At 49.7% G+C, this 20,965-nt stretch overlaps 1 protein-coding gene across 2 annotated transcripts in view; it reads left to right on the top strand.

Annotated features, from left to right (window-relative positions):
- Positions 1–20,965, top strand: part of PRKCA (protein kinase C alpha) — a 248,670-nt gene that overhangs the window by 160,590 nt on the left and 67,115 nt on the right. For both annotated transcript variants that reach the window (XM_087826312.1, XM_087826313.1), the window contains 2 exons: positions 15,925–16,036; positions 19,156–19,284. In XM_087826312.1, coding sequence (XP_087682438.1) covers positions 15,925–16,036; positions 19,156–19,284 — 241 coding nt within the window. The remainder of the gene's footprint in view (positions 1–15,924; positions 16,037–19,155; positions 19,285–20,965) is intronic.

Raw genomic sequence — 20,965 nt, 5'->3', positions numbered from 1 at the left:
GGTTCAGGACACAGGCCCGAGTGGCTCACAATATTAAAAAAATAATAAGTTCCTCATTTATAATTCTGATCAACACAGGACATTTATAAATGACAGCCTCTGGGAAAGCAAGACAGAATGCGGGACAACCTGTCAGTTTTCTGTCTCTTCCTAATGAAAAATCTGAGGAGCCCGAGATGAAAGGGCTCAGGTGCTGGGGAGCTGTCTCATCTCAGGGCCCGCTGGGGACAGGAGGATGGACTGGGTTTCAGACATGGAGTATCTGGGCCCTTTCATGTCTTCCAATCTACTAGGTGGGGGCTGTTTTTCTTCATGTTCATAATCTAGTTTGGGGGCTTTTTCCTCTCCTGGCCCATCGGCTGGGTTTGAAGCCCAACTTTGTTCTTCAAAAGGTCCCCGGTCCATCTGCCACCAGCTGTCTCCTGTCATTATGTGACTTACACCAGCTTCATGGGTATTAAAGGGGGAGCATGGCAGAGCCACTGAGATCAAACAGAGAGCAAATTTGATGATGAACCAGGGGAAACAGGCCAAGGTTTGTCCCTAATGGGCCTGTTCCATCCATTTGGGTGAATTATGCATGACTGGTGGGGAACCTCAGCGTAGGCAGAGCTGCCTCCAGCTACCAAAACCCAGAGCCAGACCCAGAAGAAACCGCTGGGCAACTTCCTGATCGTGGCCACAGATGGGCACAGTGTTCACCCTCATTTCTTTTTTAAAATTTTTAATGTTTTTATTGATTTCAGAGAGAGGAAGGGAGAGGGTGTGAGAGAGAAACATCAATAATGAGAACCATCGATCGGCTGCCTCCTGCATGCCCCCTACTGGGGATCCAGCCCTTAACCCGGGCATGTGCCCTGACTGGCAATGGAAACATGACCCTCCTGGTTCATAGGTCAACATTCTACTACTGAGCCACGCTGGCCAGGCCACCCTCGTTTCTTAAAAACCATATTGAAATTGGGTCAGAACTCCATAGAACTGTCTGATGACCACCAGGCCTTCCTTTGTCACATTCTTGTAAAGAACATAAAGGACTTTGGGAAATAAAGCACCTAAGTTATGACCATGTAGTGTGGTAGGAACTTCTCATGTGACAGTGGGAGAGAAACTCTCCTTGTTTTGAACTGATATTGAGATTTTATCAGGCTAAGAGGCGGCAGGCTAATTTTCCAAGGCTCTCTTAGTGCCAGAAGCATATTATGTTGTGAAAGGTTAGTTGGCCCAGCATGGTCGCCTATTCACATGGGATCAGAGGTGCCACGTTCATTTTTAAGTCACGGGTAACTTTATTCTTTCAGTACGTTACTGAATTTAATCATTTAGCTGCTCATTCGTGCATTCTCATGTATTTTCCCCCTCCCTAAATGTTTATTATGTATAATCTTTGCTCTCTACCTAGACTTTCTAGATACACATATTACAGCTCTTTTATTTATAAAGCAAATAGATTATTTTGGGACCTATTATCATGACTTTTTTAAAAATCATGATTAAAAATTTCCTACATTAATCACAGGTACAGTTTTGAGAAGTTCTGGGCATTAAACTGCTCTTTGGTTCCCGGAGATAAGTAGCAGGCACCAGGTAACGAGGGGTTATGACATCTGAGACGATGCTCGTGGGTTTTAATGAAAGACCCTGTGACTCAGGCGATTTCATATCACGGGAAAGGCTGACATTGTGTTCTCTGCATCTGTGTCCTGCAGGGACACAGGTGAGGTGAGGCGAGGCGAGGCCCACGGACCTGCTGAATAGCTAAGGGGGAAAATTACAGCTGGAGCGACTGCATCCCACCTCTTCATGCTTAAATTGTCCCTCCCTCCCACCCTCCCTCCCCCCTCTGTCCCTCCCTTCCATTTATTCATCCATCCATTGGTCATCTTAGTTCTCTATTAATTTCTACAACCTTTAGACCCTGCCTGGGAAGTAAGTGAGGACAGGGAACCCATGAGTCAAGTTGATCATTGAGCATAATTAGCCCCAAATATCACATCCCCTTCCCTCAGTAACTGAGAAAGTAAGGCTTATAGGTTCATTTTTTTCTCATATCTGTATACTTTATTTTAAATTAATTTTATTGGTGTGCCATTGGTTAATAAGATTAAATGGAGTTCAGGTGTAGCCAGGATACATCATCTGTATATTGTATTGTGTTCACCAGCCAAAGTCAGACGTTCTCCGGTCACCATAATTTCGACCCCTTACGACCCCCGCCCCACCGCCTTTCCTCGGGCAGCTGCCGTGCTGTTATCCATGTCTAGGAGATTTTGTCTGTTTTTCTAGTTTGTGCATTCGTTGCTCTCAGCTTTCTGCCCCACAGAGGCGTGAGATCCACACTTCTCAGCCGTAAGAGAAGGTGGAACGCTGCCATTTGCGACGACGTGGATGGATCTTGAGACAATCGTGCTGCCAGATAAGTCAGGCAGAAAAAGTTAAGAACCATCTGGCTCGTAGGTTTCGAAAACTCTTACAGTCTTGGCAGTTTTCTCTGGTATTCCGCGTCATTTGGAGGACCAAGGGTCAGGAAAACGTAACTTTGCAGAGTGGCCAAGTATTGGTTCTCCCCAGGGATGCCGCACCGGAGGCCCTGCCCTGAGCCGCCGCTTTACGGGAGTCAGAGCTGGCTGCAACGGGAAACCGACCGGAGTCTCTCTTCTGTCGCCCGCTTTCCTGCCATCTGTGTGGACTGTTCTAAATTGGTGTGTGAGCCCGGCCGGTGTGGCTCAGCGGTTGCGTGTCGAACTACGAACCAGGAGGTGGCGGTTCGGTTCCCGGTTGGTGCCCGTGTGGTGGGCTCGATCCCCACTAGGGGGCGTGCGGCCGATCAGCGATTGTCTCTCATTGTTGATGTTTCTCTCTCTCTCTCTCCATCTCCCTTCCTCTCTCTGAAATCAATTTAAAAGGGAAAAAAAAAAAAAAAAAGATAATCACTACGTTAAAAAATAAAAACAAAAAATAAATTGGTGTGTGACGGGCAGGTGCCAGCCCCCCACAGGGCTGGGTTTGAGGAAGCCCTAAAGCCAAATGTGGAGGCAGAAGGATTACAGGCTTTTAACATCCAGAACCGCCTGAGTAGGGCTGTTGGGTTTTTTTTCTTTTTCCTGTTTTCCCTGGGAGGAAGTGACAGTTGAATGCCTGGCGTTTTCGCATGGCCTATTTTCCCTGTGGGAAATTTTTTAAAATATCCATTAAGGCTGGTTTGTCTGTGCAACAGAAGGGCATAATATGCCCCTCAAATGAATCTCATTATCCCTGTCTGTGAAATGAAGGCCTCTGAGGCATGGCAAGGCTGGGCAAGCTTCTCGAAACCAAGGGGTTTTGGCAAAGCTCAAAGGTGTTGAAATCAGTTCCTTCTCTCTCCCCCCATCAGTGTCTCAGGGCAAAATTTCATTAAGCAGATGTTTTCAGAAGTTTATTATAGTTTCTCTTAATCCTCTGAAAGGGAGGGAAGGAGAGAAGGAAACTGCGAGTGAAGCTACCTGTATAACATCCAGAAAACTGGATTTTCCCTCCTTTGCTTTGCTTTGCTTTGCTAATCTCATTATGGGGTTATACCGTAGTGGAGGGGGCTAGATTGAGATGTGCATAGTTGTTACTTAGGAACAGCCCAAAACATTGAAGAAAACAGGCTTTTTTGGGGAATTAAAGATTTTTTCCAAGTCAGCCAGGCTGTCACATGTCCCCTTAAGTGGTCGCAGTGGGATCGTTGAGAACACAGGTCCGTAAACGTGTCCGACACAGAAGAGATCACCCAGCTTTCAACGAGCAGGTTTCTCTCGATAAGCTGTGTCACCTTGTCATGTAAACAGCAAACAGCAAGGGAAAGAAGCAACGAGCTCTGCTGCTTTCTGACTCCACGCAAACTTGATGAAATGGATAAAAGCCACAGAAGTGCTCAGTGACTCATTGGACAGCTGCTTTTGGCTGGTGTCTGTTTCCCTGAGATTATGAAAAAAAAAAAATCCAGCTCCCTTTTTTAAGAGAGTTGCCGAAAGGCTCCACTTCCAAAGAGGGAATCGGAGTTGCCTTTGATCATGAGAAGGCTTTTCCATCTCCAGGTAGGAAGATGAAACACGGAAGCAACCGGGGGGGGGGGGGAACCCCTATAACAGGAAATCAGGACTTTCTTGGATGTGACCCACAGGCTGTGCTTACATCTGATTGGCCAGAGCTGTGTCACATGGTTACTTGTAGCTGCAAGAGAAGCTGGACGGTGTTATTTTGTTAGCTAGACATGTTGTCATTCCAACCAAAACCAGAGATCTCTTCATAAGACGAAAAAAGGAATGGATTTGGGTCAGGGACCTAGTAATGTCTGCTACTGGGAGGGAACTCAGGTCCCAATAAATGGAAACTGAGGCCTTCTCAGAAGTCAAAGTGAGCACGTTTTCAGCAGCCCATTGACACGGTGAATGGCTTGTGCCCTGTGCGGCTATCTCACTGTCCACAGGAAGTGTACACATGTTTACCCGGAGAGCCACAGTTTCTGCCGAACCTCTCTCCTAATTATCCTCTGCCTGTTTTGTAAGAGGAAATAGATCTATCTCGCAGCTAACAAAATAGCCTCGAGGGCCGGAGTACATTTTACTGTGGAGCCTCCGAAAATAACTCAGCTCTGAAGTTCCATAAAGAAGTTGTCCTCTGGCGATTGAGTAAAAATAAGTCTTTATCCATTCATCAGCCGGAGTTGAGCTAGGCCCCTTCGGTGGCTTTGTGCTGGCTTATGCATCGGCTAAGGAACGTTAACCCCTGATGGCCTATATTCAGAGGAAAGCTTCCTGGAGAAGACTCAGGTTGACCTTGACGTTCGTCAGGAAAGGAAGGTTCCTTCTGTTCCCAAAACTTTGGATTAATGGATTTGCCCCAATCAGCGAAATCTTCAGAGACCTACCAGGGTCAACCCAAAAGAATGGTTGTGTCATTGAATTGCATGAATCGCATTTTCTTGATGATAATTTTGCAATTCAGGCGTGTCTGCAAATATGTCCGTTGAAGCTCATCGAAAATCATGATTTCATCTATTGAGGCATTTAAAAATTACGTCTTCGCCAAGGACCCACTGACCCCACATTCCTCCTTTGCCTCGTGTTTACCGACATACTTGGCTCTGAATTTACTACCGTAAAGCCTGGTGTAATCAACTCAGTTACACCACCGGTTTTGCTCACTTAGCATTCAACCAGGAGCATTCCCATCTTCATCAGAACCAGATTTCTTTACAAAGTCTTTGGTCCTTGGGGTTAAGTGAAAAACATTGAAAATAGATGTTTCATGGAAGGAGTAGGATGCACTTTGCAGGACAATACCCGTAACAGATGCAGTGTTTGTGTTGATGTGTTTTCTTGGAAAATGTCATAGAAACCTGAGGGAACAGCAAGAGTGAGAGCTAGCACCTGCTGTGGCCACATAGAGCCTCCGGATGTGACCACCTTTGAAGCACTGGGCTTGGTTGTGTCAGAGGAACTTCTGCTCCCCAGATGTGTTTGTCGCGGTAAACCTTAGCAGGGATTTGCAAGTCCACATTAAGAAAAGGGTCTTTAAAAACAAAGCAAAGCACGTTTAATAACAGTCGTAACAACTGCCCGCCTGCAGGCCTCTCGGGAGCAGCGGCTGCTCGCGGTTAATTGTGGGCAAGCCATGGCCATCTCTGCCTGGAATCTAAGAAATGAGATTAGCAATAACAGAGGAAAGCTGAGTCCAAACAGATGTGTTTACAACCAGAATTTTAGCCCAGCAGAGCAGATCCCTGCCCCCGAAGATGGCTCACGTCTTTTCATCAGTGCTCAAGGACACCCACCATAGCAGTGTAACCGAATCAGTTTAAAGTGAGTCCTGATCAGACTAGACTTGAGGTGTGGGCATCTCCCCTCAGGACTGTGGTCTTCACGTTAATGTGGGAAACTGACATCCCCAGAGAACGAAATGTCAGAGGGACACGTGTCGGGTGGTTAGCGCCGTGAACTGGAGAGGGCTGACCTTTCCCGGGAAAGTGTTCGCCGGTGAGAAAGTTTAATGCCAAGACCCGAGGCCCGGGCTGGGGTGCCTGTCCCCTGCCCTCCCCGTTTCCTGAAGGACACGCCCGAGGAGGCCCCTTCCTGCCCTGCGCTGCGGGAGAGCTTTCCCACGCCTCGTCTCCCCGGTCGGAGAAGCCGACGCCTCGCCCCCCTCCCCACCAGAAACCCTGTGTCTCACTCTTAGCAGTGTAAGCTCACAGCCGAAATCAGTTCAGATTTCTAGAACTTTCCTGAACGGATAACAGCGTCACTATTGATTATTCCGTCCTTAAATATGGACCTTAGGCAGGCTTCTTGGGTCCAGATTCACAGCCCGGCTTGCCCAGCTCCCCGCAGAGCCCGCAGAGCTCTGCCAGCGCCTCGCTGCCCCGTGGCCCTTTGAGGAGCAGGGAAGAAAGCGTGAAACGGCGCCTCTGGGACGGGACTCCAGATCCGCAGGGTCCGGCGCAGCACCCACGGGCCCTCAGTGCCTGTTTCAACTTAAGTGGAAGTAAATGAAAATTTAAAACTTGAGCCCCTTAAGAGACGTCACCGTAGTTGAGGTGCTCCAGCCTCCAACCGTAGCTGGTGGCTACTCCCCAGGACGGTGCCGACGCGAGACATCGCTGTCCCCGCAGAGGTCCCACCGGACAGCGCCCAGCTGCCCCGTTCATGTCTCTGATGAGCAAACCTTTTGTCTTTCCAACGCCACGAGAAAGTCTCCCGCGGGTTTTATGTCGCGCTCTGCCCCCCGGTTCCCGTTTCTGTCCGCACGGATCACACCCACTTACGGGGACCGCTTAGGCGCCTCGTGAAATTACACTGGTTGGGCCGTCACCAGCTGTGGGCTTGGTAAAGGATACTGGAAAAATTACTTCCAGAAAGAACGGGGTGTTGGAACTGCGCGAATCGGAGAGGCTGAGTCAGAGTTCGGCCTGATTTAACTTCTTGGGCACAGACTGTACCGAGAACCGCGGGCTCGAAAACCCAACTTCATCAGACTGGCGGTGACAGCAGGGGGCCTCTCTGCCCTGGTGGTGACAGGCTTTAAAGCTCTCTGACTCGCCTCCCTTGACCTCGGCTGCTCCCCCCCAGTGGGATCAAAGGGTGTCCGTTTTTCCTGCTCCGCTTGGACATTTGGGCAACAGCAGGGATGGAAAGCTGGGGGTGCTCAAGACGGGTGCTCAAGCCGTTACCGTTTGTTTCCATCTCATGATAGGCTGCTGCTTCATATTTTATCTTTTCTCCTGTTCCCTGAGGAAAAGAGCCTTCTTGAAAAAGAGTAAGTTGGGGCATCTGCACTGTGGGCCAAGGCCATCCCGATACAGAGGGAGCCTTCCCGCCCAGCCTCTTGCTGTACCTGCCCAGCGTTGTTGGTTCGATGTCTCGCACAGGGCCGGGCCCATCGGCCAAGAGACGCGAGTTGAAATCCTGATTTAGCCACTTGCCAGCTTTGGATCTTGCTTAAATCATTTGCCTTCCTGGGCCTCGGTTTCTTCATCTTTCACCTGGGGACGGTCCTCTTTGGACCCTCCGTGGCCATTCCACGAGGTAAAAGGCAGCAATGCGAGCCCTGTGCGAGCTACGCTGGGCCCTGTAAGCGCTTCTGGCCCCCTTTGCCCGCACCAGAGACTCCTCTTAGAAAGGATGGGTGACCAGGTAAACTGGGAGCTTGTTTCCCAATCTTCTGCAAACGGGGGGAGCACCGGGCGGTGGAGCCGCCTTTAATTCGCTGCAGGGCCCACCGGCTGCCTCCTGGTGTTGTTATATTTCCCCTTTCCTTTTAAACGTTGACTTTTTCTAAACTTAAGCGGCTTAACAGGGGGGAAACAAAGTTGTTTAGAATATTACCCGCCACAGTGTTTCTGTGTCCTCAAATAAAAAGAACATCCCTCAGAGGTGTGCGCGCAAACGCACTTTAACGGCGCCCTCCCCCTCCCCTCTTTGTGCCCGTTACCGCGTCACAGCCCCCTCGGCAGAGGGACAGCCAAGCGCCGAAGACGAAACACGTGGGCGGGGCAGACAGCACTGAATTTCTACCTAAATTGTAGCACAACTGTTTGCTTCCAGTAGAAATATTAGCATGTTCTGAGTGATATTTTTGTTAGGTATGTGTTTTGCTTTAAAATAAAGTAAAATGAAATGAAACAGTAAAACAAATTTGAAATGGGCGTAGCAGGCTTCTGCAACCCTAAGGGCAAACTTCAGTTTTCTACAAGAGCTGCGCACACAGTGCCAGCAGGCTCAGGTGAAGGATCGGCGGTGTCGGGCGCAGTCCTGGGGGATAGATGGCTGGACAAGTACTGTTTTTTGTCATTCCTTAGATTGAGCTCGGGGAGGCGTTGCTTAGGATGCATTTAAAGTCTCAGCTGGAGGACAGCATTAGCGTCACCTCCTACTGTTTAAAGAGAGAGAGAGGAATGCACGTGTTCGGCATGTTGCGTGCTCGGGCCTAGACTCGCCAGCACACAGCAGCCCGGCGCAGAGATGCTTGGACAGAAACGCAGCCGCAAAATGCGGAGTTTGCACAGTAGGCAGGTGGTAAAGGACAAGCCAGTTGCCCCTGTGACCGCGCTTTGCACGACCGAAGGCCAGGTGGGAGCCTTCCACCCAGTCGTGTCCAGACACCGAACCCAGTGCGTCAGGGAGAGACTCACGTCAGAGAGCCCGGCAGCTGGGCGGGGGGATTGTTTAAATGAGCAAGATGTTCTGCTTCCTCAGCACGTGCTCGAGGACCGAGGAGGGACGGCAGTGCCGGCCGTCGCTTTGGGGAGGCTCTCCGCAGGCACTGAGCCAACGGGGGCAGCGACCTTAAGGACAGACGCCTGCGCCGGACACAGATCAAGTGGAGACCAGGAGCTGCACGGCGCTTCGGAGCCGAGGTGCAGAACTGGGTCCACGTGAGCTCATCCGGAACAGCCGGAGGCCTGGGTCAAAGACAGACCCCTGGCTTGTATGGATGGAGAGCTTTTAAATTCAGTATTTTCTGTTCATCCTTCTAGTCCAAGTTCTCCACTTCTGGCCTTTATCCTGAGGAGCCGGTAAGACCCTGTGCGTGCTCACCGACACTTGGGGCGGCACTGCTTATAATAGTGAAATTGGAAATAACCTAAATGTCCAGCAACCGGGGCATCAGTTAAATCAAGTATGAAACATCCGTATGATGAGGTATCACACAGTAAAATGTGATCCTACTTTCCATTTAACAACATGGAAAGATGTTTAAGATGAGCTATTAGTGTGGTGTGTGTTTTTTTTAAGGAAAAAACTAGAAAGACAGTCTATTTAGAATGATTCTTAAGAAACACACACACTCTCTCATATCTTTCTTGACTGAAACATACCAAAATATTTACATTCATGCAGTTTTCCTTTCCACTTTGCTATATTTTGTTACAAGTACGTTTGTATCTGCCTATATGAATATGAGAATAAATTGAAAACTAATTAGCAAGTGGGTGATTAATATGTTGCCATAGGATGCACATTTTTTTTAGATGAAATGAGGTTACAACTGAAAAGATCCTTGGGCCTCAGGAAGTAAATATCGTGTAACGTCGTTAGGAGGGGTTGCTATTGGGGAAATATTTATTGGGAGTAATGAGCGATCTGTGTAAAGAATAAAAGGTACCTGAAGAAAGAAAGAGGCAGGGATCCACCTTCTGCCTCCTCTGTTGTGTTTAATCAGTTGACTGCTACTTGATTTATAATCCAGCCCTATTGGGAGGCATGAAAATCAGTCTTCTTGCAAATAATGTTACACTTTTTCAAGTCCACGACAGAAATAAGGGCCGCATCTTGGGCATGTTAGCTACCTGCAGCTGAATTTTAGGCTTCCGAGCTTGTCCCCTGCCACCTCGGCGTGCCAGGCAAGGCCCCTCCCGTGAGCAACAGCCCAATTCTGTCTTCACTAAATTAAAGATGATGGGCTCTCGGGTACCCTGGAATAAATGTGTTTCCATTTATCTCTGATTTGTTCTTAGATCGTCACCTAAACTTGGCCCTGGATTATTTCTTAGGAAACAAACAACCTTGCTCAGGGCCCGGCGGGGGATTATAGAATGAAGGTGCTGCTTGTGTTCCTGTTCTATTTCCCTTTCAACCTACGGCTAACTAGGTCTTTAATGAACACTAACCTTATTTGGAGCTAAAATAAATTGCTGTAAAAGTGTATCTAATGGAGAACAGCTCGGTGGTGGCCAGAGGTCAGGGAAGGGGGAGGGTCGGATTAGAGCGGCTGTACCAGGGAGCTTGTCTGTAGTGATGGAGCCTCCGTGTATCATGACTGTGAATGTGACACAGTTTCAGAGAACTACACGCCCAGGCGCACACGATGGCTGCATCCAGAAACCGGCGACGTCCGTCGTCCAGATGCCCATGTCTGCATTTTGATCATGGACTGTGGTTTGGGAAGATGTTATCGCTGGGGGGAAGCAGAAGGGCAGGGTTACACAGGAACTCTCTGCGCTATTTTTACAACTTGCGAGTCGAAAAGCATCTCAAAATAAAAACTTAACACAGAAAAAAATAACTTTTTTTCCGGACGGGAGATTTTCCTGAAGAGATTGCCATTTGCAAGTTTATTGTAAAAGGAAAGAGGGAGAAGTAAATGTTTATCCTGTTGAGCCATGGGAAGTTGGTTAGTTAGGAAGTTAGCCACTGGGTCACACATATAACCCAGCCTGTCCTGAGTGGGACAGGCCCCGAGCCACACCTGGTGCCTTCGTCACTGTGGACACACCACCTGGCTCACCGGAGCTGTACGACAGATCATTTTTAAGGTGAAAGGAAGACATTTGCTAGCTAACTAGGAAATAATGGGCTTTGTGGTTTGACTGTTTGCACATTTTAAACATCTTATTTTAACATCAGAATTTCAGACTAAGCCATCAAGGATTCTTTCGTAATTGATGGATGAGACAGCAACATATGTCAGTTTCTTACAAGCAGGGAGATGTAGCCTTTGGATGATAGAGCTTTTAATTAAGAGTTCAGCAATAAAGATGGCTGGTGGCACCGGATATCTGCACAGTGATCTCATGTAGACGCCTTCTCAGCAGTTTGCCGGAGAAGCTATAGGCAAAGCCATTTATCACCAGATTCAGCGGCTGTGCTCCAGTCTCTTCAACATACTGAGGCTCTCCCTCTAATGGCATCTCATGAACCAGTTGAAACATAAGCAGATTGTTCAGGTGGGATTCGTGGTCATTTGGATCACATAGATAATGTATGAATTCCTTTTTTTTTTTTTAACTTAAACCTTTCCAGGTAATATTTAAAGGCTCCTCTCACTGTCACCTCCGAAGCCAGTCTGTCCCTCGCTTCCCCAGAGACGTGTTACTTATCTGCCCTGCTGTGTTATTGTCCTGTGTCTGGAGGTTATATTTAATCCTGTTTTTCACATAAGTGTCATTATATTTTATGTCTCATTCTGTGGCTTGCTCTTTTCATTAGACACTGTATCTTGGAGATCTGTCCGTGTTGTTACAGGAAGCTCTAGCTCATTCGATTTAGCTGCTACATAGTATCGTTTAGTATAAATATGTTACAGTGTATTTAGCCATTGCCTTGCTGGCAGAGATTTATATAGAGCTTTATTTAAAGAGTTTGTCGATTCCCATATAACGATTAAAGCATCTTGCATAGCTTGGCAAAGGACCCATAAGAATCTTTCTACTAGCAAAGCCTGACTTGACAAGTTAGTCCAACTGTAAAGGTGAATGTTATTCATGAGAATAAAATAGGGATACGTTAAGAGCAAAAATTAACTGTTGCCAGACAGGGAAGCCCCTTAGTTCTCTCCTAGTACAGGCAACATGCAATCACATCAGTGTAATCAAAAGCAAAGAGTACTCCCAGAGCCCGAACGATCGGCCAGCCAGAAAATCCCAGAAAATCACCTTGGTTCCATGCTCTGGTTTGGGTAATAGTCTCGTGTTAACAAAAAACATTTTCAATAGGAATTTTTTAAATCATAGAGTTAAAAATACAAAACAACAACAACAAAAACCCTGTTTCCCAAGACATCTAAGATCACAGAACTGCTGCCAGATTCACACTCAGAGCACTGTGTGTTTTTTCGGTGTCACTTATGTAGTCAGCATGCGGGTGACATTTAGACCCAGGCTTGGCTTACAAGCATGATTCAGGAGAACACATCAGATGGTGAACATGGGGAAATCTTCCTTGGTGTCGAGAGGGAGCAGCTTGAAGGAGCCACACTGCCGCAGGGCGTCACCCAGTGAAAAACAGACTTTTCCGGAAACTCTTAAAATCTCAACTCCAGCCCTTGATGACAGCCACCCCAGGTCCTCTAAGAGAAACCTGTGGGGCGTTTCAGAAACATGCAAATACGGGTGGAAAACTCAAGCCAAGGTGACCTCTAGCAGAAATGACCTCTGCCGTGACTTTCCTCATTGAACTAAAGGGGCATTTGAAGCAACATCCATTCGGATACCAGCAGCCTCACCAAAAGCACCCCAGTTGCCTGCCTCCCGGTGTGCTCGGGCCTTCCAGTTCTCTCGAGGTTTCCCATTGCTGGGTTGTTATCCATCTGCGAAGACTGAATCCCAACGTATCTAGAATTCCCCTTCCAGATGGTTATAGATAATTTTTAAAAAGGCATCTAGGAAATTTAAGGCCCAAACAGCATCAAAATTTGGTGCAGTGTAGATCTGTGGGTTTATTTTTAACACATTACACAACAGTCGGTGGGGATAGAGTGGTGTGGCTGCTGCTGAAAGACTTAGAAAGTCCCCGTAGAAATGCCCAGAAATGTTTCCGAAGTTGGCTCACCAGGTCAGTGCCTCATCAAGCTGAGGTCCAAGAAACAGACTCGCAGCTGCTTTCCGTAGAAGTTGAAATTTCCCTTCATTTTTTTTTCCCCCCTAAAAGGTCTAGGTTCAGATATGTGGTTGGACTTCATGCCTGCCTATGAAAATTGGCTTAGTCAAAATTTTCCTTTTCTCCCCCAACCGTGTACATGACAGAAGCCCCTGAGCTGAATGTTTTCCACCCTCACGACGATACAGTGTCAGGATTATGACACGTGACAGCAGGTCTCATGCTCCGCTTAATAAGAGGCTGCCGGCGCCCAGAGCAGCAGAGAGTAAGATGCGCCTCTGATGCAGTCGGGGGGGGGGGGGGGCTCCCCTGGCCGCAGGCGAGGCGGGTGCGCTTACCCGCCACGGCTCCGTGGCCTGGGTGCAGCCGGACTTAACTCACATGTGAGGCAACTTTCTCCAGGGCCCTCCTGTGAACAGTGACAAACGTAAGCTCTGTTCAAGGCTTAGTAGTTCCTCACGTTTACCGAAGGTCCCCCGTGTGTGAGACGAGGATTCGGGGGATGGGTGCTGAGACAGATGTCTGCCTCCAGGCGGTGGCTTCGCAGGCCCTGAGGAACCTCCCGTGTTTCTTTTCCCTTCTTGCCTTGGTTTCCAGGAAGCTCGGAGGTCAGGTTAATACTTAAAACGTAATCGTCAGGCTTGGTTCTGGTGCAGTTGGGAATTCAGCCACATGCCTGAGGAACTGTCTTTTAGGCTGCAGTGTCTGGCCCCCAGGGGTGTGCGTGTGCATGCGTGTGTGTGTTAGACAGAAATAACCTGCTCTGGAAGGTCAGAGGTCAGAGGGGCTTTGTTTCCAGAGCAGGCCCCCGGAGAGGCGTCCTGGGAGGGGGAAGCAGCCTCCCTTGTTGCCTTCGTAGGTGTGTCAGCATAAAATGTAGGTTTTTCCCATAAAATGGTTACACCGAGGAGAGGGAACAGCGGGAGCGAGATGAGAGAAGACTGGGTGCTCCCCGGGGGTCACCCACGTGAAGGACTGGAGGTCAAGGTTTATAGACGGAGGAAAGAGTTCGAAGGCCCCATCCATCAAACGCTGCTTCGCACAACCTGAGGATACGCAAGACTCGGCGCTCCTCCATCTGCCTCCCTGGCTGCGCAGAGCCTCCCGGGGACGCCACCACAGTCATCGTTAGTACGGTTCATGAGCACCTGTCACAGAGCCTACCCTGCAGCCAGTGGGGACAGTCGTGCCTCGATGTCCCGGAGGTGCCTTCTCTGTCCATCGGGTCACAGGCGTCACCAGAGCTGACACGCCTTTCCCTGTCCCCTGCCCCCGCTGGCACCTCCTTGTGTGAAGCCTCAGGCAGCTGGTGCCTCAGAATGGTTTTTGTTTTGAAGAACTGGTCAGAAAGTTTTGGAAAGAGCATGTGTTTCTTTGACGTAGAGAAAGGCTTTCTGATTCTACTTTCCAAGCGGATCTTTAGGCCCTTCCTCCCCTGACCCCGTCACGTGAGCTCCAGGGGGCTCTATATTTGGTGAACAAGCTATAGGTGGTCTTGGGTGGAGTTCTCCTTGGATCGGTGATAGGTACCCAGCAAACAGTACTGTATCCCCCACTCAGTAAACAGTGTATTTCATTCATAAGCTACTTAATAAAGATGCAGGCGTTGGAATTACGCATGTAAGAGCTGGCGAAACCCTGAAGTCTGTCGTTTAAGTAACGGTGGGGCACCGGTGTGAATGCCCTGGTTTTGCCAATGCGTGTGGTCACGTGACATGTTATCGCTGGGGGAGGCTGGCCAAGAGGATATGGGAACAGTCCGCACTACTTCTGCACATTCTTACGAGTCTTAAATTATTCCACAATTAAAATAGGAAGTTTGTTGTTTTCCTTTTGAAAGCAAGACAGAATCAAAGAGACCATCTAGTCCAGCTTTCAGGCTTTAATGGAGCAGCGGCCTCCCCCTCCTGCCCTCTCCCCCTCACATCCTCAGCAGCCCCCGGGCACCTCCTGACCGCTGGACGGCTCCATGAAATAGCCCTTCAGAGAGGCCCCTCCAGTCCAACACCAGGCTCCAGATGAGGAAATCAGGGCCTGCAGAAGTAACGTGCACCGCTCATTAGTGACTATCGATAGAAGGTCAGAGCCCGGAGAGGGTCAGAGCCCTCTGCAGATCACCCCGAGTCACAGCTGGTAGTCTAGGTGAGGTCCATGGGAGTGCAAACGAGGCTTTATGCTCCTGCGTCCGTTTCTGGTGTGTGGGAGATGTATCCGTCCATATGGCTGAGCCAGTGCACAGCCGGCTGGCTGAGTTGGCAGGAGGTCGCACAATTTACTACTTGGCATGGGGCGCTGGCCTCGGAAGGCACAGGGCAGGAACTTGGGACCTCAGAGGAAGTCCCCTGGCTTCTTGCCACCTTGGCGTCCGTCCCGACCCCCTGTGAGGACTGAGGCTGATGAGCTTTCCTCTTGTTTCCCATTCGGGCCCAGGTCACCGAAGTAAGGGAACCCTTGCTCGCCTTGGCTTACAGCCGAGGATAACATCATTGCAGTAATGCTCTCTCGTATTTGCCTAAGGATTTTCAGGTTGCAAAACCCTTACACGTTCGTTCCCTAAGCTAAGCCTCACTCCAGGCTCGCACCTGGGCGGACTGGTTTTCCTTTCTGCTCTGTTAACAAGGGACATGACTTTTCAAAGGTCACTCATTGAGTTTGTATGAAGGCTGGAGTCAGAACCCGGGTGTCCAGGACCCTGGTCCATGGTCTCCTTACAGGGGACATCTGTCTTCACAGCTGCTCGGGACACACAGAGCACCATCCAGGAGCAGGACTGTAACGAGGAAGGGCCCTGATGTGGACATGCAGGGAACAAAATGGTTTCATGGTCCCTCAGGACAGAAAGCTCTTTTAGCTCAGCCTCTGCTCTTACGTATTAATCAGCAGAGGCCCGAGAAGCGGAGGAGCGTGCTCCCTCCCCTGGATTTGCCTGTCTCAGCACGTTACTGAGGTTGACATGTTTAGGCTTCATCGCAGTCTGGTTCCATGGGACCGTGACATGGGAATGGGGTGGGGGGGCGGCCTTGGCTGAGCCCACAGACATGGTTCTTTGTGACCGGAATGAGCAGTGCGCTTTTTCTTCCCCCAGGACCCCCGGAGCAAGCACAAGTTCAAAATCCACACCTATGGAAGCCCCACCTTCTGTGACCACTGCGGGTCGCTGCTGTATGGACTCATCCACCAGGGCATGAAATGCGACAGTAAGTACGTTTTCCTTTCCCAGCAGATGGCGGGGCTCCGAGGCGCAGGCCCAGGGTTCCCCGAGCACTTCAGGTTTGGTAACTTTTCAACGCCAGCTCATCGATAAAGAGACTTCATTCCAACACACACAAGGCCGAAGAAGTGTAGGATTTTTCCACGATAAAGTTTTCTGGTTTATTAAACCACTTAACTGCCTAATTATGAACCCCAAAAAAGCACCCAACTTATAAGCGAAGTTGGTGCCGTCACCGTTTTTAGTGGTGGGAATCTTCAGTCACCGTGAAGTGCAGGCTCGTCGAACCCCAGAGCAGGTGCCGCGTGTTGGAAAAAGACTCGGCACCTCCGACCCCGTGTGTGGTTCGGCTTCGGAACTGGCTGCAGTCACAGCCGCCGTCTGCCTGCCTCCAGTCAGCGGGTGGGCTGTGGAAAAATCCCGTGGTTCTCCTGAAGCTGAAACCACAATGGAAGTAAGAAGCAGGATGGCATCTGAAGTCTGCTCGCCCTGCGTGCTCGTGGGCAGCTCAGGTTCCCGTCCGCCCAGCTGGAGATGAAGTCACGGGTGACCAGCGGCGAGGACGACGGCAGCCTCGTCCGTTCTCCTTGTATCTCCATCAACAGCCAGGAGGGAAGAAAAACAGCTATGAAAACCCCTTGCTTTGGTAATTCGTACATTTCGAGATTCATTTTCCAGGCTATTTATTCGCTTAGATAAAAATGTACACCTTTAGGATATGAAGGGTTAATTTCTGCCTCTGTTTTCTTAGTAGCCAAGAAAGCGTTATGGAAATACCAGCATAGGGTCACTCACTGATGACCGCTGTTACCCAGGAGCTGTGTATGTGCATCCTGCACGGAGCAAGCACAGTATATAAAATAAAGATACGCGAACCTCACGGAGTAGATGGTAGTTTCTCAGAACACGGGGCTCTGCCCCTCGCCACGCTGTGCAATTTAATAGCCTAACGACACCCAGGGATTCCAGAGGCATGGTTTTCAGGGCTTCTGCAAGTGCCCATTCTAAGTGCATTTGTAAATCTACTTTTAACCTTGGAACAAAAATGAGCACTTGAATGTGGGACATGGCCGGCCCTGACAAGTCGAAGATGACATGGGAGAGCGGGCGTTGCTGGCGCCACCCACTGGGAAGCATGTGCAGTGGAGCTTGTCCTGCGTCCGCTGCACTGAAGAGCCCCCGGGACTGTGAAGCACCCAAGTTAAACAATGTTACCATTTGTACTCACTCCTCCGGATTCTGGGTACTGTGTAACTTTAACAAGATACATGAATAAGTGAGTTCTTCAGGCTCAGCGGAGACTTCACCTAACAGCTGGTTTCAAAGTTTTGTTCGGATCCGAGGGCTTTATTGGTGGTCCGTGAATGTCTTTATAATACATAAATGGTATAAATTTGAATTTATTAATGAAGTTTATGCTAATAAAATAATACTCATCTGAGTTATATATTAGGATTCTGCTTACGATTCTGTTGTGAAATGGGTTCTATTGCTAAAAAAAAAAAAAAAAAAAAAAATTTTTTTTTAAAATCTGAAAACCAGTGCTTTTTGGGTTTTGTTTTAAATTCCTTTCCTTGGAGTCCTAGGGCATGTGGAGCAGCTGCCGGTGCTCCCTCCTGGAGGCAGGAGAATCAGCAGACGGGTGCCAGGGCCCCAACCCCTCGCTTACCTTCTGCAGAGAAGAGACCGCTGCCTGTGGCCTTACACGTTGTAGGGTCACAATACTATATACAGTTCTGCTTGGTGGAAAAAGAGCTTATCAGGCATTTGTCTGGGCCAGCCTCTTAGTTTGCAGACTAAGAAATGGAATCAGAGAGGGAAGATAAGCTTCCCAAGATATAAAAGCCTCTAATGGGAGAAGCCAAGACAAGAACACAGCCCCATCTCGCCTTCACCTCCCTCGCCCTCCCTGTTGTCCGGGTCCCTCCCGGAGGCTGTGGCCTTTATTTCCTTTAAGTTTCAATTTCTTCCCGGGCACTTAAAGATAACTTCAGGAGTCTGTATCTTTGCTAAGTCAAGGTACGTGGCTTTGAACGCTTCGCTTTGGAAACAGAAGCCTGGCCAGAATCCACGTCTGTGAATCAACCAATTGTTCGCTCCTCCTGGCGTCCGCTTTCCCGCCTCCAGTGTCCAGTCCTAGCAAGTAGACATCCTTCCCTGTGCTTTCTGCAATTTATTCCACCACGTTGGAATTACACCCTCAAAACGAAATGGCATGAGGGCTCCCCCTTGAAGGTCACAGCCTTGTGGCATCCCCTCGGCGATTCGGGAGGACCCCGGTGGCCAGTCTCCCTGCAGAAGCCCAGAGATACGAGGACACGGAGCTGCGCCACCCACGCGAGCCTCAGGTTTGCGTTCAGCACTCAGCTTTCTTTTCTGGGTGTCTCGGTCTCGTCGCGATGACTGGCGTTTTTTCACCCTCTCCCGTCTCGCCCACGTAATGTCAGCGGGGAAGGAATGGCATATCATGCCAGGCCTGGGTTTGTTGTACTTGGAATAATATTTAAATGTTTGAAGACAGGTTTAAAATATCAAGTGCAAGTTCTTTAAAACACACACACACACACACACACACACACACACACACAAGCAATGTATTTAAGCCTTCTTGAAAATACAGAGCTAGCTCAGGAAAGGCAAATGTTATGAATTTCCTAGACTCAACCCACAGGTTCTTACGCTTTCTGAGCGGTGAGCTAGGGAGGCATAGAAATTCTTTGGCACAAAGTGTCGTCTGTTTAAAATGTGCGTGTTACCCACCTCCATGTACATAAACTAGGGGTTCACCTGTGCTTGGTGTGCGTTTACCTGTGTGAGTTTTGTATACTGTCAATACCTGAAGCGGTCGCAGAAGACCAGGCAGGGGGACTGTGCTTCAGTTGCAACTGGACAAACGTGTTGATATTTAAAGGATATTGTCACACACGCGAGGCCTGTGCTGTCAGGGACATCTGCTTGCAGTTCTTTATGTCACCAACAAGATTGTAGCAAAGCACCAAGTTGGAGAGTAGCTCGTTTTCACTTTGATCCCGCAGCCAAAACACTGAGGAAGTGGCGGTTTGGGCCCGTCTGCCCAGGCTCACCCTGTGCTCCCTCCATTCACAGCCTGCGACATGAACGTGCACAAGCAGTGTGTGATCAACGTCCCCAGCCTCTGCGGGATGGACCACACGGAGAAGCGGGGCCGGATCTACCTGAAGGCCGAGGTCACCGATGAAAAGCTCCACGTCACAGGTAAGGCCTGCCCGTGGAGGCGGCAGGCATGCGGCATCCCGGATGGCGCTTGGATGGAGGTCAGGGTGGCGCCGAGGCAGGGCTCAGACACCCGGGCTTGTGGTTGCCTCGGAGCGGCTCCGACTCAGGGCCCCTGACTGATCCCCGTTGGCACGTCTGCTCGGAGAGGGCTCTGTACGTGGATTCCCCAGTGCTCAATGTCGCTCCGAGTCGTAGCTGCCGTGTGGGCTGGGGTACTCTGACGGCACGGCCGGTGTATTACCCCTGGCGACGGGAACGGGGAAGCCAGTTCAGCAAGATGCCGGGAGTGAGAGTGGAACCAGGGCAAGGGGAAGCGACGGGTGATGCAGGTGTTTAACGGCATCAGGCTGGGGTGACCCGAAAAGTCCATCTTTTTCTTTTTTTTTTTTAATAGATCTTTATTGATTTCAGAGAGAGGAAGGGAGAGGGAGAGAGAGAGATAGAAACATCGATGATGAGAGAGTCATTGATTGGCTGCAGCCCACAACCCGGGCATGTGCCCTGACCAGGAATCGAACCCTGATCGCCTGGATCCTAGGTCGACGCTTAACCGCTGAGCCACGCCTGGCCGGGCCCGAAAAGTCCATCTTAATGACAGTAACAGCAAACCCTCGGAGCGGCTGTGCTTCCTCTGAGTTGGGCCCCGTGCTGAGCACTCCGCAGAGATTAACTTACTTAGCCCTCATGGCTACCCGATTAGGAGCCTCATTATATTTGCTCATAAATATTAGCCGAACTCCTCTTCGGCACTCCACATGTTCTTTGGGGTCACAGAAGATCCAAATGTGGGCCTTAGAACCAGGGGAAGGGAAGGAACACCTGAAAGAGTTAAAGGACAATCCAAGTCCACGTTTGATCGAGCGACTTGATCGAGCGTTTGAGCGTGGGAGGGGCTCCAGGCGACGGCGGTGAGCGGGAGGGAGGGGGGGAGGACACCGTGGGGGAGACGGAAGGGCCGTGGGTATTGGGGGGTGGGGGGAAGGGAGCCCCGTCGAGGGCTTATGTGGGATGTGGGAATTGAGCTGCTTTCGTGGGACCACAGGTATGAGCCATAAGCCATAATGGGGAGAGACGAAGGCCCCAGCGCAGGGAGGTCTTGGAAAACGCACCCGAGCCCTGAGCAGCTGAGCTCGTTGGGCATCGGCTCCCTCTCCGTTTCACCCGCGCAGACTCGCTCAAACCGAGCGTAGTTTCCAAAGTAGAATAAACTCCCATCGGGCTCCCGCCTTGGGGCGGAAATCGCCCTTCCGAGGCCAGCAGTGAGCCTCCCGCCTGGATCGGTGCGGCATCCGTAGGAAAGGCCTCCGCTTTCCTGCTGTTTTTACTTTTTGCCTTTGGTCGTGGTGCTGATGTTATCTGAACAGTGTCTTTTTTTTTTCCTTCTACTATGAGATTTTAATAGGTTTCTACATTCTCATGTGCGTTTTTATTTGGTTTGGAAGAGTGGTAAAAAAAAAAAAAAATCCCTCCCAGGAACCAATTTTCAATTTAACGTTGTCAGTACATGGAAAAAATACCGCGTGTTTTACAAGTGTCTCGGGAACACATCTCTGCCACAAACGGACGATTCTGCAGAGGAGTCTGATTTTCTCATGTACTTTGTGGCGTCCGTTTGGCGTGGAGATCGGAATGCGACAGGGAGTTCCGGGGGGGTGGGGGG

Source organism: Miniopterus natalensis, chromosome 17 (genome assembly GCF_054644295.1).
Source record: "Miniopterus natalensis isolate mMinNat1 chromosome 17, mMinNat1.hap1, whole genome shotgun sequence".
Classification (NCBI taxonomy): domain Eukaryota; kingdom Metazoa; phylum Chordata; class Mammalia; order Chiroptera; family Miniopteridae; genus Miniopterus; species Miniopterus natalensis.
The sequence above is the reverse complement of the archived record's forward strand: the minus strand, read 5'-3'. Positions and strand labels throughout refer to the sequence as shown.